This window comes from Prionailurus bengalensis, chromosome B1, assembly GCF_016509475.1.
Source record: "Prionailurus bengalensis isolate Pbe53 chromosome B1, Fcat_Pben_1.1_paternal_pri, whole genome shotgun sequence".
Taxonomy (NCBI): domain Eukaryota; kingdom Metazoa; phylum Chordata; class Mammalia; order Carnivora; family Felidae; genus Prionailurus; species Prionailurus bengalensis.
The window spans coordinates 190,072,591-190,098,963 of record NC_057344.1 but is presented as its reverse complement, the minus strand read 5'-3'; the positions used below and the strand labels follow the sequence as shown (position 1 = coordinate 190,098,963).

At 39.5% G+C, this 26,373-nt stretch overlaps 1 protein-coding gene across 5 annotated transcripts in view; it reads right to left on the bottom strand.

The window, feature by feature from the left end:
- KCNIP4 (potassium voltage-gated channel interacting protein 4) overlaps nucleotides 1-26,373 on the bottom strand; it is a 1,162,373-nt gene that overhangs the window by 20,778 nt on the left and 1,115,222 nt on the right. For all 5 annotated transcript variants that reach the window (XM_043553534.1, XM_043553504.1, XM_043553525.1 and 2 more), the window contains 2 exons: nucleotides 13,210-13,279; nucleotides 5,359-5,429 (listed from right to left, as the gene is read on the bottom strand). In XM_043553534.1, the coding sequence (XP_043409469.1) occupies nucleotides 5,359-5,429; nucleotides 13,210-13,279 (141 nt within the window). The remainder of the gene's footprint in view (nucleotides 1-5,358; nucleotides 5,430-13,209; nucleotides 13,280-26,373) is intronic.

Genomic DNA, 26,373 nt, shown 5'->3' with positions numbered 1-26,373 from the left:
GCATGAATTTGGTGCCAGGCACTAAGCCAAGCCCTTTACTGACATTATTACTTTTTCATGTTCATACTCCCCTATAAAGTAGCTTTGCTTGCTGGTATTTGACAGAGATGAACACTAAGGCCTACAGAGTTTATTTTACTTATTTATTTATTTTAAAAATATTTATCTTGAAAGAGAGAGGGAGAGAGAGAGAACACAAGCGGGAAATGGGTAGAGAGAGAGGGAGACAGAGAATCCCAGCTGCACGCTGTCAGCACAGAGACTGATGAGGGGCTCAAACTCACAAACCTTGAGACCATGACTTGAGCTGAAGCCGAGAGTTGGACACGTAACCAACTGAGCCACCCAGGTGCCCCAAGGCCCAGAGAGTTTAAACACTCAGCCTGGGATCTGACAGCCACTGAATGGCAAAAGAGGATTGGACCAATTCACAGCTAGGTCCAGATGCTATCCCCCTCCCACATCTCATTCACTCTGTCCTTTGGGTTTAAGCAAATTCAGGAGAAAACTTCTTTTCTCTTTATTACAGAATCAGAATGGTCTCTGCTCTGCCTCCCAGAATGCCACTGCTACTCAAAATACATTCATTGCTGAATCATTTCTGTTGTCTAGAGACTTTCCAGGTAGCTGATCAATTGAAGAAAAATAATTACAATAGCCTGGTGTTAAATTTGATTTTGGTTTAACATTTATTGATTCAGCCATTAGTTTGTTCTTAAAGGAAAAGACATATTACCAACACACTTATAATATATATTCATTGCAACTAATTTCCAAATTATAATCAACATTCATCACAATTACCAGCATTTTACATAAATATTATAATAGCAATGTTGTGCACAGTCCCATATCATTAACACCAGACTAAATTTACATGTGAAATTGGATACAACATGCTATAGGTAATTGATTGTACATTTCTGATATGTAAGTAACTTTGAGTAATGAAATCGTTAGTATTTTTTGCCCTACTCAGTTTTTGCAAACTCATTTTGATTTCATTAGGTGAGCGGGAGCCATTGCCTTCTATATTATCGCTAAACTAAGGCTGCACCAGAATGAATCTTGAAGTGTCGCAAATGCTAACACGAGATTATCATGGGGTGATCCTAAGCTGCCATCCACGGAAGAAATGTTACAGATGCTGTCCATGACATTGTCACATGTCTCCCACATGCTCAGCTACTGCTGTCTTCTACTCTTCTCCTGGTTGTGATATTTCTTGGTTAAGTTACAATAGATGACATGTTGAGTTTCCTGGCCCAGGGTCTTCATTCTTGGTGCACTCAGTTTAGCACAAGTACCTAGTATTATTTGAGGAGGCACTTTGCTCCCCTGAGAACTCTGCCCCTGACTCCATTGACTGAGTGCTATCTCTGAAGGCGGTGCTTTCTTCTTTCATCCTGATTCCACAAAGTCCCTGCTCCCAGATAGCTGGCGATGCCCACATTGACTTTCCCCCTTCTAAACATGACAGATTTTGTTGAAATGTAAGTCTACCAATTTTATTTTGGTATCTCTTGAACTCATCTCTTCCTTATCTCCAATGCCTTAACTGTAGTTTGGGCTTACATCAGCTCCAGCCAGGATTCTTGGATTATAGAGCTGTTAAGTGAACTTCTTGTTTCTGGGAACATAGCCCTGATCCCGTAACTTCGCAGCTGAAAATTCCTCAAGGACTCCTCACCTCCCACAAGAGAATCCAGCCTCCTTAGCCTCCTGCCTCTGCCTCCTCATCCAGTTTTCCTTTTTGGGCCTTTTCCTTTGTATTCTAACTTCTAGGTGATTTACAGTTGCTTCCCCTTCATTCCCAGGCCTCTGTCTCTGCCTCTGCCTTACTCCCTGCTTCTTCCCATTCTGAGCCCTTATTCTATTAACCAGCTTGTGCTTGTCCTTTACACCTGATTCATCAAGTCCACAGCCAGGCTTCCTTGACACAGCCTTATCAGTAACTTTCCTTATTGATTTCATTCATCACCTGCTTTCCTTTAACATGGCACTCACTGAAAATTTCTGCTCATATGTAAGATGCACCGCCCTCTACTCCCCAAAAGTGTACCACTCCCAATTACCTTGTTTCTGTTATATATATTAATGATTTTCCATCCAATTCCAATGTAGGTGTGTGTGTGTGTGTGTGTGTGTGTGCAATTTCTCCATACCACCAAACAATTCTTTAACACCAGCTGGGTGTCCTACTACGTGACTCAATTCTGACCCTTTCTACCTGGAGATATAACCAGATCCCACAGGTTAAGGGCTCAGTCCTACAAGACTGACCTCCCCCCCAGTTCAGATGCTAAATGCAAGTCCAGGTGTCATCTGTGCTTCTGACTGATGGTGTTTGGAAAAGATAAACAAAACTGACAAACTCATAGCCAGGTTAAGAAAAAAAGAGAAAGACTCAATACAAAAAATCAGAAATGAAAGGGGAAACATTACAACGAATGCTACAGAAATGAAAAGAATCATAAGAGACTACTATGAACAGTAGACTGGATGGCCTAGAAAAAAATGGATAAGCTCCTAGAAACATACAACTTGCTAAGACTGAATCATAAGAAATAGAAAGTCTGAACAGACCTATAACAAGGAGATTGATCAGTAATCAAAAATCTCTCAACAAAGAAAAACCCAGGACCACATGGCTAAACTGGTCAATTCTGCCAGACATTTAAAGAACTAATACCAGTCCTTTTCAAACTTTCCAAAAAATTGAAGAGGAAGGAATATTTCCAAACTCATTTATGTGGCCAGCAGTACCCTGGAACCAAAACTGGACAAAGATATCACAAGAAAAGAAAACTACAGGCCAATATTCTTGATAAATATACATGCAAAATCATCAACAAATTCTAGCAAACTGAATCTAACAGCATATTAAAAGGATCATACAACATGTCCAAATAATATTTATCCCTTGGATGGAAAGATGGTTCAACATATAAAAGTCAGTTAATGTGATATAACACAGTAACGGAATAAAAAGGAAAATCACACGATCATCTCAATAGATGCAGAAAAAGCATCTGACAAATTTTAACCCTCTTTCATCATAAAAAGAAAAAAAAAACCTCTCAATGAACCAGGAATAGAAGGAAAGTATCTCCATATAATAAATAAATGTATGACAAGCCCAGAGCTAACATAACGCTCAATGATGAAAAACTGAAAGCTTTCCTCCTGAGATCAGGAGCAAAGGAAGGATGTCCAATATTCACACTTCTATTCAGTATAGTATTGGAAGCCCTAGCCACAGAAATTAGGCAAAAAAAAAAAAAAAAAAAGAAATCGGATGACTTGATATTATATAAAGAAAATCCTAAAGATCACACTAAAAAACTTTTAGAACTAATAAATTCAGTAAAGTTGCAAGATACAAAACACATACAAAAATAAGTTGTGTTTCTATACACCAACAATTTCTGAGGAGGAAATTAGGAACAATCTCATTTATAATAGCATCGAAAAGAATCAAAAAGAATATAATAAAAAAATAGGAAATAATAGAATAAGCTTAATTTTGTGAAAATATTCATACTACCCAAAGTTATATGCAGATTCAATGCAACCCTATCAAAATACCAAGTGGTACTTTTTACAGAAATAGAAATAAACAATTCATATGGGACCACAAAAGACCATAAATATCCAAATCAATACTAAGAAAGAACAGGGCTGGAGGCATCACAATTCCTGATTTCAAAGTATGTTACAAAGTTATACTAATGAAAACAGTATGGTACTGGCACAGAGACAGACATATAGACCAAGGAACAGAATAGGAAGCTTAGAAATACATCCATGGGTACACAGTCAACGGATAATTGACAGGGTGCGAAGAATACACAATGGGGAAAGGAAAGCGTAGTTTCTTCAACAAATAGTATTAGGAAAACTGAATATCCACACTGAAAAAAATGAAATTCCATCCTTACCCAATCCTATACACAATGATCAATTCAAAATGGACTGAGGACTTAAACATAAGACCTGAAACCATAAAACCCATAGAAGTAATAAACACAGTGGAAAGATTTCATGTTATTGGTCTTGGCAATGATTTCATGACTATGATTCTAAAAGCACAGGCAAAAAAAGTAAATAAACAAGTGATATGACATCAAACTAAAAGCTTCTGAGCCTCAAAGGAAACAATCAATGGACCGAAAAAGCAACATACACAATGAGAGAAAATATTTGGAAACCATGTATCTGATAAAGGGTTATCTCCAAAATATATAAGAATCTATTCCTTCATCTCTAGTAAGCATCTAACAACCCAGTAAAAAAATGGGCTGAAGATTTGAACATACCTTTCTCTGAAGATATACAGATGGCCACCAGGTATGTGAAAGAATGCCTACCATCACCAATCATCAGGGAAATGCGAATAAAAAACACAATGAGATATCACCTCACACCTATCAGGACGGCTATTATCAAACAAATGAAAGACAAGAGGTGTTGATGAGGATGTGGAGAAATCAGAACACTTACATACTCTTGGTGGGAATGCACAGCTGCGAAGCCACTATATGGAAACCAGTATGGTGATTCCTCAAAAAATTAAAAATATAAATGCCATGCAATCCCACTTCTGGGTATTTACCCAAAAGTATTGATATCAAGATCTTGAAGAGATACTAGAGTCCCATAGTCATTGTGGTTCTATTCACGATAGCCAAGATGTGGAAGCAACATACATGTCCGTAGATGAATGAATAGATAAAGAAAATGTGGTTTATACATGCAATGAAATGTATTATCCTTAAAAAGAAAAAAAGTCTGTAGTATGCAACAACATGGATGAAACTGGGGTCATGCTGAGTGAAAGAAGCCATCACAGAAAGACAAATATTGTATGAATCCACTTATATGAGGTATCTAAAATAGTCAAATTCATAGAATGGAAGAGCAGAATGGTGGTTGCCAGGGACTAAGACAGGGGGAAATGGGGAGTTACTTGCTGACTGACATAAAGTTTCAGTTAAGCAAAATGAATAAGTTCTAGAGATCTGCTGTACAACATTGTACCTATAGTCAACAATAATGTAATATACTCTTAAAATTTTGTTCAGAGGATAGATCTCATGCTCAATATTTTATAATAATAATAATAATAATAATAATAAATAGAAGTCTCAAAAAGCAAAAAAAGTTATTAAACCACCAAATTCAAAATTTCCCAGGAAATAAGACCAAATTTCTTTCAGTGTGTCTAAAGTCAAATCATATACATATATATACATATATATATTCATATATACATTATATATATACACACATATATATATGTGTGTGTGTGTGTATGTATATATATATATATATATATATATAAATTCTAAGACTTACCTCAAAACTCACAGCTCCATTGTGGTCCGTATCAAATGCATTAAACAGAAAATGCGCGTATGTTGTAGAGTCTGAAATGTTGAAAAGGGAGTATCGTTAATGCAGCAAGCACTTCAATATCCTACAGAAGACTGGCCTAGCATGCCCAAGGCTCCTTCTATTTGGAAAAATTTGCTCTGTCTCCTCTACTTGTGCTTTCTTCCCAGCTGCCCACCTTCTTCCAGTAGCGGATTGTGATTTGAGATTTATAGGAGTCAGCTCTCCACAACTCAGGGCACTGATGATACACATTCTCTGTAAGTCTCTGGCTGAAAATGCTCTGAACACATGGGAGTCTTGGGTGTATTCCCGGCACTAAGATGAGTAGGTGGTGTGAGGGCGAAGGGAGATGCGTCTGAAAATTGTTAAGTGCTCGTCAGGGGCTACGTCTACAAGTAAAATAATAAAGATACTAATAGTGAGACGCACGTGAGTTGGTATTTTTAGTGTTGTTATTGTGAATGTGTTAATCAGTTTTACAACTCAGATAAAGACGGGGACTCAGAGAGGTTGAGAAACTCGCCTAATATCACACAGTCGATTAAGGAGCAACGTGAGACACAACTGAGTCCTTCTGACTGGAAAATCAGGCTAACCCATGGCCAGTGAAGTGTCCTGATGAACTGGGCAGTTTCTGTGGCCACCATGGGAGTGAGTGGTTCTGAGGGTCCCTGGGCCCTGGGTGGGATTCACGGCTCTGGGACAGTCAGTCACCCCAGCACCTCACAAGGTTGCCTGACAACTCTGAAGTACTCTGAAATCCAATGTTTCCACTTAGCTTGCTTCTAGTGGGTTTTCCCTCTAATTTTTCCTTCTTCCCCTTCTACTTTTTCTCTGTTGTCTCCCTTCAGAGCTTTCTGCTTTTCATGGTAAAATTATATTTTTTCTTACTGTTTTCTTTTCTTAGTGCAGTTTTAATTTTTCAGTGCTTCTGTGTTTGACCCTTGATCAAATTTACTTGATTATTTTAAATGTTTCATCTCATGGTTTTAGCTTTTCCCTTAACCTTTTTTATATTAAAAAAAAAAAGTTGTAACCTTTAAGCTCATTGGCTCTAGCTTTTTTATCTTCTGTTTAAAATCTCCACTCTTTCTATTTTATAACTTCTAACCTTTATTTTTACTGGGCTTGAACAAAACTTCTATTCACCTTTTCCTTTATAAATTGCTTTTCTAAAAGCAGGTCTCAAGCACCCATGGCCCACTTATGGATGGTTTATCGTGAATGCTTCACCCAGCGGTAAATGCTATGGAAGCTCATATCTTTCATAAGGTAGACGGTACACTGCCTCAGTTTCTCAAAATGATGGTGGCGTTTTCTTTTGCCTCTTACCTTTAAACAGAATACGAAAAACCACTTATTTTAGAACATATGAATCATCAACACAGTTTTCTATGAACTAAGCCAGGACCAAAAATTGGTTCTAAATAGTATGTCCCATCATTGTATCTCGAGTGGATATTCACATAGTATTGATGAGTTGCAGAAAGAAATCCTTTTGAATATGGATTATAACCAAAGGTTCGGTTCTAATCAATTTAGTGCCATTGCTAGGAAGTTCCATGATAGAGTTATCAAGAACTGACAGCCCATTTTTTATTTACAAAGTTGTTTCGCTCTCCACGGTTCTTTGACACAGACTTCTTGAACTATTTAGTGTCCTATGGTGACACAAGTTGACAGGTGGTGTGTTAAACTTACTTTCGGGGGAGAGAGAAAGAGGTTCTGTATATTTTATAACGAGCTTCATTAAGCAGGTCTCCTGGTATCCTGTTTAGACAATCAGGGTAAATGCTTTTACCTTAGCAAGCAGAAGTCAACGTGAATAATGGTTCAAAACAAATGATGTTGGCAATTTTTTTTAATTAAAAAAAGAAGCTATCATGAACATACAATTATTAGCCTTCTTCTTAAATGGGGTCACTCTAGCTTTAAAGCCTGACATGTGGGACATATAGTCTCGAGGTTTGCTCTGATGTGGTACAGGGGACTCCTTGTTCCTCTAAATGTACTTTGGCTGGTTTTCCAGCTCAGATATACCATGCAGACAGCAGTCATTACTACCGTAGTGAAGTCAGAGTGAAGTCAGGTTTGAATTTCAGGTCTCCCAAATATTAACTGCACGGCTTTGGGAAAGTTGTTTAACCTCTCTGGGACTCAGGGTCCTCATCTACAGAATAACCACACCAGTATGTACTTCATAGGGCCATAATAAAAAGATTAAATGAGATACCACCTGCAAAGTGCTTACAATCGTCCCAGGCACATAATAAATGTTCAATAAATAGTATCTGTTATAATTATCTTTTCAAAGCCACCTGAAAGAAATATGAATAATTTTTTTACAGATATAGTACATTTCCACCTGAAGAAGTTCTTGTGTTCTTGTGAAATCTCTACTGCGTGTCTAGGTGACTGACATTCTAATCTGATGCAACTTCACACTCTATAAAGACCAATAGAAGCAAGTGTGTCATGAAGGGCGTTGCAGCTTCTGATGGAGTTTGGATTTTTTCTGACAGGCATTTGGCGATTGTGAAAGTTTCTGAAGAAGGGGAGTGATGTTCTGAGCTTTGACTAGAAAAGAGGAAGGATCTGAGGCACTGAGAGCATCTGGCTGGGCACAGAGGTGGATGAATGAAGAAAAGGGACGCTGTCCACAAAAACTTCTATGTCAACTTTCATCTTATTTTTTTTTAAGATTTAAAAAAAATGTTCTTTTTTTTTTTTTTTTTTTTTTTTTTTTTTACTTTATTTTGCAAGCAGGGGAAGGCAGAGAGAAAGGGAGAGAGAAAATCCCATGCAGGCTCTGTGCTGTCAGTGCAGAGCCCCACACGGGGCCTGATCCCACGAACATTGAGATTATGACCTGAGCCGAAATCAAAAGTCAGACACTTAACTGACTGAGCCACTCAGTCGCCCCTTATTATTGTTCTTTTTGGGTAAATATTTCCTAAGATGGTGAATAACTGGCATCCTCGATTCTAGATTTCAGTGCAATTTGGGACTCAAAAGATGTAACATTGATCTCTCTTCTCTCCACATGACCTGATGGGCTTTCTTTGGCCACGTTTCCTTACAGATAACAAAAAAACTGTTACTGAGTTTGACATGTTGAGAATGCCTCAGTTTCTTTACAATCTTACTGGTGAAGTTGAAAAAATGCGGAAATTTTATAGTTGGGGGACAAAATTTAGGGATGCTTCGGATAGGAAGGTATCCTGGATTCTATGTAGTTATCTACATTTAACAAAGGTAGGAACAGGTACCGTTAGTAACTTAGCTACGGTCACCTAGTTAGTTAATGCTAGAGTTGGTAACGACATCAAGACATTCCAACACGAATTCTGAGAAACAAAGGATGTTAGGAAGAATAAAGGATGCTAGAAAGGAAGCTGAAGACTCCTTTGTTCCACATTTTATAGATGTCTTAAAAGTATTGTTCTACAATTTACAGAGGAACAACCTGGGGCCCAGAGAAATACACCATTTGAGTCATATGCCTTGGTGGTGACTCAGTCTATCCACAAACCCAGGACTCAACTTAGTCTAGTGAATTTAACCCAACTATTTCCAGACCACACCGATAATACCAACTAACCCCTTGATTAAAAAAGCCATCAATGCACATACATTTCAGAGAATTTGAACAAATGCAGTTGGTTATCATGTTCCAGGTCTGTGGATTGAAATCAATCTGGTTGACTTTCTTCTTCCTACTATAAATTGCTACTCCCACTTGAATTCAAGCATAAGGTACAAAATTAGTTTAATGCATTTGAATATATGATTCATGCACTGTTACTGAGGTAAGGCAGCTTCGTATACATGAATAGTAGTTTCTGTTTAATAAGGCCTCTGTAAATCACCCTGAAAATTCTTAGAAATATTGTCCCAGGTACAAGAAGGATATGCAGTGAGTGGTGTTATTAAAAAAAAAAATCTTTATACCTCTTGACCCCATCTAAGTGCCTCAAGAGCCTTGTATACAGTGACTGCTCAATAAATGTTTATTGGCTGAAGTCTTCAGACTGGAACTAATTCATCTGCTCCTTCTATAGCTATCAGGTGCCTGGTATAGGCAGAGTAAGTGCAAAATCTCCACTACATGAGGAGGAGTAGCCCAGGAAACTGGACTTTTCATGAGCTTTTAGAATGCTCCGTGAGCTGAGAGCTTCCCAAAGCTCCCACTGTACATGGAGTCGAAAAGCCATTGCTGTAACAAGACCAGTAACAGCTCCAACCAGCCATCCGTTTCCTCTCAGCTTGGTTTATAGGGGGCCCACTTTATTCCCCACAAACAAGCGGCTTCCGTTCAGGTCAGTTGTGCCGACATCCAGAACACCACACCAGTTGTGCTTGGAAAGCCATCTGGCTAAGCAGTAGAGAAAACTGGGAGCCTGACACAATACAAATTGTAGCAGGTTCTGTGGATAAGACAAAGTATTTTCCTGGAGGAAATGGTGAGACGTTGTGATTTATGGACCCATCATTGTTAGCGCTCATAAGGAGAAACCTGCTGCTTTTAGACCAAAATACATGGCTCTATAGAACCGTGAGCATGGCCATAACATGAATTTGTCTGCCATCAGAGATTATGTTCTTCCTCGGGACATTTCCCTTTTTCTAGCCGCGCTGCAAGACACAATTTGCATTGCGGTGTTAATTTCTTAGATTGTAAGTCATGATTCTTCAAGATATGTCACTTCCTTCAGTAATGGCTGGTACTTTTAGATTTATCCATTCAATTAACATGAGTAATCAAAGAATTTTTAAGAAAGCAAAAGTGATTTTTCCTCAAATCCCTTTAGATTTGGTAAGAAGAATCATTTGCAAAGGATTGTGCTTAAGTAGATGTTCTCCAATGCCAAAATGCTATTTTTCAAATAAAGATAAATTTTTAATGTGGAACTCTATCCTATTTGTAGCATGTAATAACTTTTCATTTGAGATAATAAAAAGTAAAGAATTCCTTTTGTGCTTGGTGCTTTGATATTACTGTTCATCAATATGCAGACAGACACTTAGATATAATGTAAACATGATTTTTCTTCAAAAACTCCATGGTCTTTAAATAACTTATAAATATGTTAATGAAATGATATTCCGAGTTCTTTGTTAATGCAGACAATGGGCCCATTGCAATCTAGGCATCCAGCCCCATGACCAATAGCTGTCTGTGGGTTGTTACTAATGAGAAGGGGTAAGGGGACTGGTCCCGATGAGAGATCCAAATTCATGTAATAACAGGTCACCTTGTGTTTTCTCAGAATTCTAATTTAATTCTTTTTAAAGGGCCATCTTAAATGAAAATGTCTATTTTGACAATTCATGCGTAAAATTGTTTTTAACCCCCTAAAATATCGAAAACCAAAAGAGAATCTAATTTGTGTCTGAAAAGAGCTAATATTTAAGTGTTCTATACTTTCAAAATGCCTTTTACAAGTATTCTTCCATTGTCCCTTTACAGCCACCATTTGAGATGCACGTCATTCATTCATTCATTCATGCATCATTCATGCAATCATCCCTGCACGTTTTCTCTTATTTATACTATATGTGTCAAGGGTGATTACTTGTCAGTCACTGTCCCACCACCCGTGGATATGGCAGCAAATAAAACACAAAACCCTTTGGCCCTCTTACTAGTGGGGAAAGAGACAATAAACAGCAACAAGAATAGGTAAAATATGTATTATTAGGTGTTCTTGAGTGCTAAAGAGAAACATAAAGCCGGCGTGGAGAGAATTTAAGGGGTTGTGGTTTATGATAGGGTGGCTAGGGAAAGTCTTGCTGAGAAGGTTGCATTTGATTTTTTTTTAATGGTTTTTTTTTTGTTTTTTTTTTTTTTTTGAGAGAGAGAGAGGGAGACAGGCAGACAGAGCGTGAGCAGGGGAGGGGCACAGACAGAGGGAGACACAGAATCTGAAGCAGGCTCCGGGCTCCGAGCTGTCAGCACAGAGCCCCACCTGGGGCTTGAAGTCCTGAACCCAGAGATCATGACTTGAGCCAAAGTCGGATGCTTAACCAACTGAGCTACCCAGGCACCCCAAGAAGATTGCATTTGAATAAAAGCAAAGGTGGTGGGACATTGAGATGGAAAAATAATCCCAGGCAGAGGGACTAACAAATTCAAAAACCCTGAGGCAGCAGCATGACTGGTGTGCGGCGGGGACAGCAAGGAAGCCAGTGTGGCTGGAACATAGTGAGTCCTTTAAGGGGTGTGGGATGAAGGATGAGGCAGAGAGGGAGCAGGAGACCAGGGATTACAACTTGTGGACCACTGTACAGGCTGCGGCTTAGGCTCTGATGCGATGGAAGGTTCCGAGTAGAGCAGTGACCAGAGCTGGCTTATGCTGAACAGGATTACTCCGGGTCATGTTAGGAACCCCCCCTGCTGGGGGAGCCAGAAAGAGTCAGAATCAGAGACTAGTTTAGAAACTATTGCAGTTACCTTGGCGTGAGATGATGGAGCTCCTTTAAGCGGGAAGCAATAAAAGATGATGACAAGGAAATGGATGAACTTCTCTGCACCTTGGTTTCCACATTTATCAAGAAGGAAGAGTCACAGCTAGGGGAGTTGGGAGGTGGGCGCAGTGCATGCCAGGGTCAGGCACGTGTTTGACGCCTCACAGATGGTAACTACTTCAGCCTAGGTCGGTTTACCTGGAGAGATTCCTTTCTATTTCCTCCCTGTCCATCAGCTGGTGTGGTTGTGCCTGAAGGTGCTCTTGTAATGCTAGGATTTGAAGCCTAACCTTCCCTGTACACCTTACGTCAACATTTCCCATCTGCTCCATTAAACTAGAACATTCTTTTGGACAGGTACCACACCTTATTCCTCTTACATTACCAGCACCTAACATATAGCTGGGCACACAAGAGACTGTGTAACAAGTTTGACCAGGCCTCCTGTTGAATGACCAAAGGAGAACCTGCAAGGTCAAATGGCAAATAGTTTCCCACTCATCCCTAACATGTATGTGTTATCATTATGCTTTCCTTGTTTATTTTCCATTTAAAATAATATTTACAGGTGTTCATGGGTGGCTCAGTCAGTTGAACATCCAACTCCTGATCTTGGCTCGGGTCATGACCTCAGGTCGTGGGATGGATCCCCGCAAAGGCTCTGCACTGAGTGTGGAGTCTGCTTGGGATTCTCTATCCCTCTCCCTTTGCCCCTCCCCCCTCTCTAATAATGATAATAACAACAACTATGTTATTATTACTATTATTTAGAGTGATATTAATTTTCTCAGATGTAGGGAGAGAGGTGATAGTAAGAGGTCCTAAAAGAGAAAGGGCAGAAAGAACACTAGGTGAGGTTACAGAAAAATGTAGATTCTAAGCCATACCTGCCACTTAGTGAATGCATGACCCTGAGCAAACCATTTAGCTGCTCTAAAGCCCAGATTTCACATGTGAAAATGGATGATAATTATATTTGTCCTAATTTTCCGTGTGCAGAGAATCAAATGGTACCTATAACGCACATTAAAGAGCTTTGTGGCATTTCTAGGGCCAAGCCATCGTAGTCCAAAAGTGCTTGTGCATTTGATAGCCATAGTCTGAGGCACACAGTAATACTACTTTCTTCGTGCAACTGAGGAGCGAAATCCTGGATATTTGACAACTTGTAAGTAGCTCACTTTTATGATATATTGGAAATTATACGCACTCGTATGCTGTGTATTAACTCTTTTACATAGCGATTAAAAATGTAGAATCATGCCATAAAAGCTTAAACCATACTCAAGATTGCAAGCATAATTCTAATGGAGAGTATGTTAACAAGTCCACATTTGCACTTACCTCCCTGTGGAAAGAACTGTGAGTAAATCTCTTTGAAGGTTTCTTCATTAACAACACCACTGGGACATTCCTAAAGAAAGTCGTAGAGAAGCAATATGAGCAAAGTGTTCATAAAACTGATTTTTTGCACATTTTGAAACAGAACTCTCTTTGCTTTGCTGTGCAAAGCAGCACCAAGGAAGTTAACCACCCATCCATTTTTTTCAGAGGATAAAAGGACACAATAAATTTCTCTTTGTTCCAGTTCTCACAGAATGAAAAAAAATTACAGATGTAAAAATCTTTGCATATTATAAATATTAAAGCTGGTCTGACACATTAAAGAACACACTGCTGCTTTTAAGAACACATACACTTATTATCAACAAGGTAAGAGAAAATTACATTGTTTTTCCTAGAGCAATGATTGCAAGATGATTTGATATGCTCTTTGTTGGATTTTGGTGCTGTGTTCCTCTGGCAATTTGCTGGACTCACATAATCTGTAGTTCAGGGAGAAAATGGTGTGCTCCATTTGCTCTAAGATGACCCAAGCAGGAATGGTTCCTAATTTCTGTCAACAGTTTGTTCAGGAGTGCATAATAACATGGATTGTAACAAATGACCTTGAGTGAGACAGGACCTCAAGATATGTTTAATTTCTGGAGAGGAGGGTCTGAAAAGAGGTCTCAATGTAAAGATTTCCCTTTTTTGAGGGAGTTATTCAAGACTGATGGATACTGACCTTGGGAACTCTACTAACGTCAGATCACTGACCTGGTGGGACCAGAGGAAAAGGCTACCCTTCCCAGGGTAGATTAGGCATTTTCTACAAAAGGAACTAAAATCTAAAATATTAGAAGAGATCTGTGTTTGTGCTGAAAATGGGGACTAAATAAAGATCTTAAACAAAGATGAGGGCAAAACTTCTTCCACTCTCTGGAGTTAAAGAATGGTCTGGTCAGGAATCTGATGTGTAGCAACCCCTCGAGCAGCGAACACTGACAATCATGTGATAATCTGACATCACGTCACATGTGGGATGTTAATTGTACATTGAATGTGTGGAAGTGAGAAGCTCTGTCCCATCTTTTTGAGCAGCTTCTCATGGACAGTCCTGTATTATCTGAGCTCCCTTGCTTTTGGACTCATGGTGCTCCTACGCTGCCTGGCTCTCCTCAGGATTCACGGGGGAGCATCAGAGGTGTGCTAACTTCCCTGGCTTTACACAGGAATATTCTGTGTACTTTAAATTTGACATTGTTCCTGGGATCCTCAAAAATCATCTGATGTGGTTTTAAAGCTTCTCTTAAACCCTTAAAATCACTTTCCCCTCATGAATAAACTTGATTTATTAACTTGATCTTTCTTTATTCCAATGAGCCAGTTACAGCTGTAACGTGTTTTACATGAGAAGTTTTCTATTTTCTCTCATTCATTGGTTTGAAAGGTAGGGCCTTTGATATATGAACACAATTTAAAATAATGGTTTCAGTGTGAACTTGTGTTTACAGAGCTTGTCAATGCATATTTCTCCCATTTGAACGTTATAATAAACCTATAACTTAGGTATCTACATTCACTGAAGCAGAACTGGAGGTTCTGTGGTCAAGTTCCCTTTTAATCCGCTAGCCAATAGGGGAGCTGGAATGAGGGCTTGAGATTTTCCTGATTTTCCCACAAGATTTGGGATTAGATGACCCTTCTAAAAATAATCACCCCCAAGGACCTAAGAGGATTTGAGCAAAGAAAAGACAATCAAAAACGAATGAGAGGAGAAGCAAGTGAACTATTACAGTTAATTTTATGTGTCAACTTGTCTGGGTCATGATGCCCAAGTATTTGGTCAAACATTATTCTGGTTATTTCTGTGAGGGAATTTTGGATAAGATTTACAGTTAGATCAGCAAACTTTGAGTAAAGCAGATTGTCCTCCATAATCTGGGTGGGCCCCATATAATCAGCTGAAGGCCTAAATAGAAGAAAGTTGGAATGCCTGGGTGGCTCAGCTGGTTGAGCATCCAACTCTTGATTTTGGCTCAGGTCATGATTTCATGGTTCATGAGTTTGAGACCCACATCGGGGGCTGTCTTCTTCTCTCTCTGAACTCTCTCTCTCTCTCTCTCTCTCTCTCAAAATAAATAAATAAATAAATAACTTAAAAAGAAGAAGAAAATCTAATCTCTTCTGAGCAAAAGGAAATCCTTCAGCACACTACTTTCTGACCTGATTTGCAACTTCGGCTTTTCTAGGTTCTATGGCAGACTGCCTTTGGACTCAAACTACAACTTTTTCCTGAGCCTCCAGCTTGTCTGCCTCCACCATCAGATTCTGAACTGGCTAAACCACCACAATCATGTGGGCCAATTACTTAAAATAAATCTCTTACTGTTTACATACACATCCCTTGCTTCAGCTTCTCTAGAGGATCCCAACTAAGATATAAATGAATGAACAATCAACGGCTACAACTACAAAAGGAAAAAGAAAATGGCGTGTATCTAGCTAATCACTCAAAAGTTTTGATTCAATGACTTTCAGTTGGCAGCAACAGAACCAATTTTAAGAGTAAATAAGTACCTTGCAGTCGGGTCCTCTGACACATGGAAATTGTCATTTGTTGGCTGTTTAACTCTGAGCCATCTGCTTGGGGTGGTAAGAAGAGAGCAAATAGATGGCTGTGCCACCAGGTGGCCAACTTGTGGAAGGTCCAGCTAGAAACCTACCTGGGAGGTAGACTCTTGCAAGAGATGAAGATGGAAAGTAAAGGGTCATCTGCCCTCAGCAAACTTGTCAGCTGCCTTTGATTGCTAGATGCATTCAGTAGATATATCTTATAACATGAAATCAAATTTAGAAATTGGCTGTCTCAGATTGTTTGTTTTATGTTCCATCACACGAATAAGTCAGAAAAACCCTCTCCGCCCTTTGAAAGCTCTTGGCCAAGATTTTGGGTGGTCATTCTCACCAGGTGAATTTGTCTTTACCCATCTTGCATTCATTACATTAATTTACATCTTTAACCAATACATATTGTATGCTGATTATTCTCACAGTTCTCAAGGAATTGGGGAAGCAGCAGTATAAACAAGTCAAAGGTCTTGCCCTCATGGGGCCTACATCAAAAAAAAAAAAGACAAAAGAGATAAAAGGAAATCCACAGAGTCAGGATCTTGTATTTGTTCTAAAGAGTTCTTATGGAAAAGCAATGCATTTTACGACCTTCAGGTGAGAATGATCAACTAACTTCTAGAGGGCCTTAGTGATTTACAAAATGGTGCAAACGATCTATTCTCTAACTTTTCCTCATCTCTTTTGTGGAATGGTTTCTGCACAGAAGTAGTATCTCCACCTCTCCATCAAGAATAAATTTGATCAAGCGGTGTATACAACTAAATATATATGATCAACAATGCAGCTATATTAGTAGGTTAACTCTTGTGGCAAACAAGCCCCTAAATGTAACAAGTTTAAAAGAATGTGGTGTATTTCTTGATCATCTAACCATCTAACTTGATGGTTCTCTCCAGAATCTTTAAGGGACAGAGACTAATGGAATCTTGGCCATCTTCATGTGGCTTCTAAAGTCTGTGAATTTCTCATCCAGAAAGAGAAAACGATCATTGAGGAGTGTCTGTGGGAAGTGTTTATGGACTAGGTCTCTAAGTGCAGAGTGCTACGCATAATTTCCACTCTCATTTTGTTAGAAATCATTTAATGTCTACCCCAAACAACGAGACAAATCTCACGTGCCCATTCACAGATTTGGTGAATGGTTAGCAGTGTTCGTCTCAGAAGCTTATTTGAAAGATGCTCCATGGGGCACCTGGGTGACTCAGTCGGTTAAGCATCTGACTCTTGATTTCACCTCAGGTCATGATCTCGCAATTGGTGAGATTGGACCCCAAATCAGGCTCTGCACTGACAGTGCATAGCCTCCTTGGGATTCTCTCTCTTTCCTCTCTCCCTGCCCCCAACCCCTGCTCTCTCTCAAAATAAATAAATAAACTTTAAAAAATGATTATTCTGTCAAAATGTGCTGTCCACAGAAAAAAATAAGGAAATAAAATAAAAATTGCCCATAATTATACTATTGTAAAGCTATTTTGGTCATTTATCTACATATATATTAATACGCCATACAAATAAAATTGGGATAATACAAGAATATACTTTGAATCTTATTATTTTTTTAACTTAACAAAACATCCGGAACATTTTTCATGTCATTATTTTTAATGGCTGCATAATTATGTGTCCACTGAATTTCCCATATTGTTGGATATTGAGGGGATTTTAGCATTGGGGACTATATAGGAATAATGATTTAATTAATATTTTAGCACATACATCTGATTACACCTATGGTTCTTTTTTTATGAATAATCCAGAAGGAGAATCATGAGGCCAAAAGGTTTAAACCATTTTAAGGCTCTTCATACGAACAGCCATATTGCTTTCCAGAAAGACTGCATCAACATATACCACCAATGCTGGTTTAGGAGAAAGCTTCACATCTAGACAGGCTGCTGACCAGAATCACATGGGGATTTGACATGCTCCAAATCCCACGACAAATAGCAATAATTTGCTTCCCTTGTGAATCTAATCATCATTCTGGAAAATACCAGAGGACATCAGGCATTTATACAGATCCCTCCGAGGGATAAAGGGATGTGTGTGTTTTTTGTGCAGATGAAGATGCACTTTTTTAAATTAATGTTTTTTTTATTATAATTTTTCATTTTTTTTAACATTTATTTATTTTTGAGAGACAGAGACAGAGCACAGGGCAGGGAGGGGCAGAGAGAGCAAGGGAGACACAGAATTCAAGCAGGCTCCAGGCTCTGAGATGTCAGCACAGAGCCTGCCGTGGGGCTCGAACTCATGAGCTGTGAGATCATGACCTGAGCCGAAGATGGGACGCTCAACCGAATGAGCCACCCAGGCGCCCCGATGAGGATGCTTTAATGTCAATCTGCTGAACCACATTACCACAGTCATAACTATGTATCGAGCACATATTCAATGCCTTCTTACATACATTATTTCTTCTAACATTTTCACTAACCCTGAAAGGTGGTGATTAGAGATGAGGAAAGTGAAAGTTGAGAAATAACAATTAAGTAACTTGTTGGAGTCACAGTTTTACAGACTCATCCGTTGGTTTATTCTTTCAACAAATAGTTATTTAGAACATTCTATGCCTCAGGCACTGTTCTAGGCACTGAGGAGTTTTAAAAAGTTCCAGTTTTGCTCTTATAGAATTTAAAGTTCAGTGGAATCAAACTCATACTTCCCTAACCTTTAATTGCGATGTTGTCTTGCCTTCTGGATTATTATCTTTTTTTTTTCTACCAGGACTTAAGAAATGGCTTCTGGTGAGCCATCCATGTAAACACTTACTTTGGGAAGACGCACAGTGGTTTCTGTTCCCAGAGACCACCTATCATGGTTGTGTTGAAGGCAATACCATGTAAAAGGAAGCCATTCAATCAAAACTGGGGACATTGGTTACAAATATATATATATATATATATATATATACGTATATATATATACATATATATGTATATATATATGTATATATATACGTATATATATATATACACACACACACACATGTACACACGCACATACACACACACGTATATAGTGAATTACACTTTGTTTGATTTGTGGCAAATGTTGTGTTTCTCTTTTTTTGAGAAATCATTGCCTTTAGTCCAACAAGGGTCTGTATACCTTCCTCCTCACCATATACAAGTTACTCTAATTATGAATGGCTAGACACTAAAGTGCTCTGGAAAAAGTTCCAGTGTTTAGGACAGGTTAAATGAACTACTTCATCAAGTGTCAAGGAGCTAGAGTTTCCCGGCAGTTTCTGGCTGCCACATTAATCTGCTATGACCAGCGAGATGTTCCTTTATTGCTCCTTACACCCTTCACTATGATATGATCAGTATGCAATAAATGTAGATTGAGATTTTCTTAGCACATAACTGCCATACATTTGTCAGCTGGTGAAAAGACACTTGCCTTTTGGGGCCTTCCAGATGCATTCCTTGATGATCCATTTCAATTCCTTTGGATAGTGTCCTGATACACGTGAGGGCCCAAATCAGTTGCAAATGTATGATGAATATTTTGCTACTGCTAACGTCAATGCTAATGAGGTAGTGATTTTGATAACAATTAACATGATGATGATGGTGATGATGAGAAGCAAATACATCCGAGCCCTTTCTATGTTCCAAGCATTGTATTAAATGCTTTATGCCTATAGATGCTAGCGTACCTCCATTTTTCAGATGAGCAAACACCCTTCGATACAAAGTGACCATTAGAAAATGGCAGGTTAGTCTCTTGATCAGAATCCAGAAACGTGAATGTTTAGGCAACTTTAGAGAAAACCCAGTTCAGTGACTTCATTTTATTATTATTTTTTTAATGTTTATTTATTTTTGAGAGAGAAGGAGAGACCGAGTGTGAGCAGGGGAGGGCCAGAGAGAGAGAGGGAGACACAGAATCCTAAGCAGGCTCCAGGCTCTGAGCTGTCAGCATAGAACCTGACACAAGGCTCGAACTCATGAACTGTGAGATCACCACCTGAGCCAGAGTCAGACGCTTAACTGACTGAGCCACCCAGGCGCCCCTCAATGGCTTCATTTTAAATGTGAGGAGATGAGGCTGAGGTTATAGGAATTGCCCATTAGCACACGGCAGGCTGCTGAGCCTTCTTGCGTCTGGGTTTCCTGAGGTCTAGGCTCCTGCATGGATTTCAGAAACCCCTTCATGTCCAAACAATAGCTGGCATGTTCTGCCTGGCAGTATTTAGAATAATCTAGTGAAATGCTTGTGCTTCTGGGCTCTGAACTTAAGTATAACTGGATTGAACTCATATTCTGCCACTGCAAAGCTATATAGCTTCGGATAAATGGTTTAGTCTGAGTCTCATTGCCCTCCCCTCTAATATGGGGATAACGATTGACATCAGAGAGCTGTTAAGAGAATTAATAAGATACTGTATGTTCTGTGATTATCTTAACGCCCTCTTTGTATATTTGCTCATTAAATAGGAGTCGTGAGTATGGTAGTAACAGTCTCAAACTTGGTAAGCAGAACTCCATTACACACAGTCAGTGTAGCATCAGTGCAGAGATACCAGAGTTAACTGGTATTCATCAAAGTAGTTGAACCTAGTATAGTTCAGGTCCGACATAATGCAATGAGCCTATAGGGGCTCCTGAGTGGCTCAGTTGGTTAAGCGTCCGACTTCAGCCCAGGTCATGATCTCACAGTTTGTGGGATCGAGCCCCGCGTCGGGCTCTGTGCTGACAGCTCCGAGCCAGGAGCCTGCTTTGGATTCTGTGTCTCCCTCTGTCTCGGCCCCTCGCCCGCTTATGCTCTGTCTCTGTCTCTCAAAACTAAATAAACAGTACAAAAATTTAAAAAATGTAATGCAATGAGCTTACAGAAAATATGAGTTATGTTTCCTCTTCTAGCACTATAAATTGAACCAACTCCAATATCATCAGGGTTCACCCTCAAGGGCAGGGAAATACTGCAACTCTAGATGACAGCTGAGAAGAATAAAGGCCACTATATTGGAAATAAATGTTAGTAGAACCCCAGCGAACTTTTATTCATTGATTTAGAGAAAAGTTGCCCCTAGACATACTTAGACGAGTACGTTAGAAATACAGCAGTCCACGAAACATGTTGGGAACGGTGATTTGGAAAGAGATCCATGCATGGATAGGAAATTGCTAAAGGAATTATTTTCTTTTTAAAAAATTTTTAGGGGCTCCTGGGTGGCTTGGTCGGTTAAGAGTCTGACTTCAGCTCAGGTCATGATCTCACAGTCCGTGAGTTCGAGCCCCGCGTCAGGCTCTGTGCTGACAGCTCAGAGCCTGGAGCCTGTTTCAGATTCCGTGTCTCCCTCTCTCTCTGCCCCTCCCCTGTTCATGCTCTGTCTCTCTCTGTCTCAAATATAAATAAATGTAAAAAAAAATATATTAAAAAAATTTTTTTTTAAAAAAACGTGTATTTATTTTGAGAGGTAGAGTGCGAGCAGGGGAGGGGCAGAGAGAGAGGAAGACACAGAATCTGAAGCAGGCTCCAGGCTCCCAGCTGTCAGCACAGAGCCCAATGCGGGGCTCCAAGTCGCAAACCGTGAGATCACGACTTGAGGTAAAATCAGACACTTAACCGACTGAGCCACCCAGGTGCCCCTAAGCATCCATATGTTTCATCAACTCTCACAACTACTTCTGCTGCTAAGTAGAGTATAGTTGGTGGCGGCTGTGAGGTGCTTCCACTGAAAATCCTCAGTTTCTACCAACAGAAATGTCATGGCATCCTTGTTTTTTCTGACAGCTGTTCTTTCAGTTATTCTCCAGAGGAAGTCGACTGACACCTGTTTGAGAAGTAGCACCAGCAGACTGTGGACAGAATTACACAAACAGGACACAAAGGCTGGACACCGGACACTCAGATCAGAGAAAAGAAAGAGGAGGGCTCGTATCACTACCCAAATCAGGTGAGTCTCCATCCATCCATTCCTCTGGTAAGGAGAGCTGGCAGTTAAGTTGGCACTTCTTAGAGGAAGTTACCTTCTTAAGCAGCACACTTCCTGTTACCACACTTAACGTGACTGTGTGCAAGGTCAGAAGCAGAGACCAGCAAGCATCGGGACGCGTAGAAGGATTCGGGGCAACAACTCAGGAGAGACACAGAAAGGGAACAGCTGAAGCAGATAAGGCAAGGTGGACAAAATTTCATGTGTGGTAGACTCCAGGGCGATTGATCAACAAGTTCTTCCTGCTTCGGAACATGTGGAAAGATTGCATTTGATGGGCCCCTAATGGTTGGGTGGGACCACATGACACATTCTGTCCAATGAATGGAAAGGAGAACTGACACTGTGATATTGTAATTTATAATAAGAAATATATATCCGGTCTTTGTCCCTGGCACAGAGCTGCTAAAACCATTGGATTTTCCTAGGTTGAGAGAGATAAAAGTCTCTCCTATTATGTTAAGAGGTGACTTCTGGACCCCACCTGACAATGGGGGCTGGTCGCCCTGGCAGCCAGCCATATGATTAGAAGGTTGGAACTTTCACTTCCACATGTCTGACATCTGGGGAAGGAAGAGGGGCTAAAGGTTGGGTATAATCACCAATGACCAATGATTTTTTTCAATTGTGCCTATGTAACGAAGCCTCCATAAAACCCCCAAAGGACAAAGATCAGAGAACTGGGTTAGTGAGCATATGGAGATTTGGGGAGAGTGGCATGCTTGGAGCTGGCATGGAAACTGTCCTATGCATCTCTTCTGCCTGGCTGTTCAAATTAAGTTGGATTGTAGAACACCAAGATGGTGTTGTTGGAGAATTGCCTGGTAGTGTGGGGAGTCTCCCATAGGGGAATTCCTGATCAATTCCTGATCAAGTCAGAATTGTGATCAGACCATTTTAGACACATCACTTTTGGGAAACAGCGTATAATTGCAGATGCCAGACGTGCCAGAGCTCTCTTTTCTTTCTGCCTTGGCAATCATGTGCAAGATGGTGGCTGCTCCATTAACAAAAGTCCTTGAAGGACATCTATGAGCAAAATACCCTTGCTGAGCAGAGATGAACATGGAAAATGAATGAGAAGTACATCTTTTAACATTTGTAGTCACTGAGATTCTGTTACTAAATAATATTCTGACTGATACACGAGGAGAGGACAGAAAAGGCATTCTTCCCTTTTCCATAATAGCTAAATAATTTTATTGGTTACATGGTGAGGAGGTATTTGAAATTCATCTGAGAACTTACGTGTATATACTTGTTTATACCTAAGTGAATTTAATAATAAACTATGAAGTTTTTATTTTGAGTATGAATCCAACAGTTTACTAATTATTTGCTATTTTACAAAGTCATAATTTAAAACTACTTTCAAATGACCACTATGTTTACCACATGGACTCTATCCAGTTATTACAGTTAAGATTCTGGTGCCTGCAGTGCTCCCAAATCAGATAAGAAGACTCCTTACAGAGGATGCTTTAACAAGTGTATTTTTGTCCAGCTGTGTTCTATGCTACAGATATATCATAACATTTGGGAATGATATACTAGCTTTTTATTTTCTTCATTTTCAACATGTGAACATCTCAAGCTGAGTTATAGTATAATTGTTTCATAGCCAAGAAAACTGTTTATCCTTTGAGATTTTCTTTTGGATTTCCCATTGATTAGTTGACTAAACTGTTGAAAGAAAACACCACACCACCTCCCATAGGGATTACTTTCCAAGACAGAATGAACTCACTGATACAATAAGTATGAAGGATGGAACATTTCATTTTCAGCGATCGGCAATAGGAAAGCATGACTTTTTACATATTATCGTGCCCTGTTTAATTCCTAATCCAAATGGGAAAGCATACGTTCTTTTAAATTAAATTCTACTCCCGGGGCGTCTGAGTGGCTCAGTCAAGCGTCCAACTTCGTCTCAGGTCATGATCTCATGGTTCATGGGTTCAAGCCCTGTGTTGGGTTCTGTGCTGACACCTTGGAGCCTGGAGCCTGCTTTGGATTGTGTCTCCTCTCTCTCTGCTCCTCCCCTGCTCAGTCTCTCTCTCTCTTTCTCTCTCTCCTCCTCTCTCTCTTTCTTGAAAATTAATAAACCTTAAAAAAATTTAAAAAATTAAATTTCACTCCCCACTTCCCTCATTAGGAATGGGGTTGCTCTGAAAAGTCATTCTCTGAGTAGCATGACAATTTAAACATGCCCTGGCATTTCACAACGATAGGGGAATTTAAAAATTTAAATGGTGTTATGTCATGACTTGTACTGTTGATAGCCCCAGATTCTATATGTGGACTTCTCTGCTCCCCTGAGACTTGGTAAATACCCTGGAGGCAAGGATTGATCTTTATACAACTCAGCAATGTTTAGAACAGAGAGTATTAAAAATGTTTACCTGAAATGGATAAACACTCAACCAGCTCCTAGTTTTTTTCTTTAAGTAGGCTCTATGCCCAAAGTAGGGCTTAAACTCATGACCCGAAGATCAGGAATCCCATGCTCTACTGACTCATCCAGCTAGCTGCCCCTCAACCAGCTCTTAGCTTTTAAGAAATCAGAAAATAAATTTGCTCTGGGAGTTTCCTTGAAAAACTTGAGTGCAAATTTTCAGAACCCCATGCACTCCCCAACATTTTGTCCCTTGTAATTTGCCTGTTCTTCTGTATCCGGTTTGCTGAGGAACACTTTTGACGTCTTGTGCTGTGTTACGCTAAGTCATCTCTTTCTTTTATACACACATCCGTCTGTAACCACCACTATGGACAATTAAATGGTTGTGAAGAATTTTTGAGATAAAAATCTTGTTTCCACTACCCAACCCTCATTACTGCTTATCATAAACATGTTCACAGAAATTAAGAGGAGACCACTAGGGTCAGGGAAAAAAAACACCAAACTTATTTCAACAAGAATTGTAAAATCCTTACTGTAGTCAACCATCGGGCTGCAAAAAGCTCACTTAAAATAATAGGTTGGCCCTTCAGTTGATAAAAGTTGATCACTAAGAACTAGAACTGGTTTTAAATTTCTGTTCTAATGTCATTTATTTTCTCTCAAAGTTTCCTCACCTGTGAAATGACCTCTAAGAAATACTGACATCACATGTAAAAAAACAACTGAAAATTAAAATAGACACTGTATAAAAAAAGAAAAAACATTAGGATACAACCAACATGATGGGTATATTTTGCTGCTTTCAAAATTTGCATTAAGAACCTTCTGTAGTCTCCGAATACACTCTTTGGGTTAAATATAAATTTCATATCGGAAAAAAAAAAGGTGGAGAAAGACTTCTCTCCATAATACTGGAAAAGAGATAAGTGCTGGGTGAGAGCAAAGATTCAATTCAGGGGATGACTGGGTGTCTTAGTCGGTTAAGCGTCCGACTTCTGCTCAGGTCATGGTCTTGTGGCTCACGAGTTCAAGCCCCATGTCGGGCTCTGTGCTGACAGCTCAGAACCTGGAGCCTGCTTCAGATTCTGTGTCTTCCTCTTTCTCTGCCCTTCCCTTGCTCACGCTGAGTCTCTCTCTCTCTCTCTCTCTCAGAAATAAAAAAAAAAAAACATTAAAAAAAAAGATTCAATTCAATATAGGTACATTCTGAGCCCAGTGATGTTCCAGTCACCCAGGGTGAAGGAGAAATCCCAGGCACAAGGCAAATTTTCTCCACACCTCAAACTCTCTTCTCTAAGTATAAGGAAGAGGGAAAAGACAGATTTACAGATTTACAGTTTAAAACAAAACAAAACAAAACAAAAAACCCAAAAAAACAAACAAAACAAGCAAACAAACAAAATAGCTCAAGTTCCAATTCTGCTAACAAAGATTTCACTGAAATATCCCAGCCTCTAAGTCTCAGTCAATGAAATGTAGAAAGTAATAGAATCTTATAGTGAGGAAATGATAACTCATTGGCATTGTGTATATAAAGATCCTAACACAACTCTAGAAACTGCAAATGTTGGTATCTTTTAACATTCCCGAAGTCACTTATGCTCATTTTGCAAAAATTAACTTGCCCAAATTTTGCAAGAAAAGGCTTTCTGGGATCAGGCCCAAGTTTTAAACATTTATTAGAATGCATGAAGTTATTTGATTTAGGAGTCTTCAGAAAAGGATTTCCTCAATTATATGCAAAGAGAGAGTTCCTTTGGGCAAGGCTCATTTTGTCAATTCTGACCCAGTTAAGTTCTGCAGGTATCTAAAACCATTGTGGGGGAGGAGACGACAGTGCATGGAGAGAAGTCCTGAGTATTAGTTTCCTATTGCTGTATGAAAATTTCCAGAAACTTAGTGACTTAAAACAACACATGTTTATGATCTCAGTTGTGTGGGACAAGAGTCTGTCGTGGCTCAGCTGTGTTCTTTACTCAGGGTCTCATGCTCCACATGTCGGCTGCCTGGTTCTCCTCTGGGCCTTGCGGGGCTCCTCTCAGCCCATGCACATTGTTGGCAGAATTCTGTTTCTTTGGGTTGTAGGACTGAGGTCCCCTTTATCTTGTGAGCTATTTGCTGGGTGACTTGCTTGGCTTCTTTCTCCTGAGTTCAAATTTCCCTTATCTTCGAAAGGGGCTCATGTGAATAGATCAGACCCACA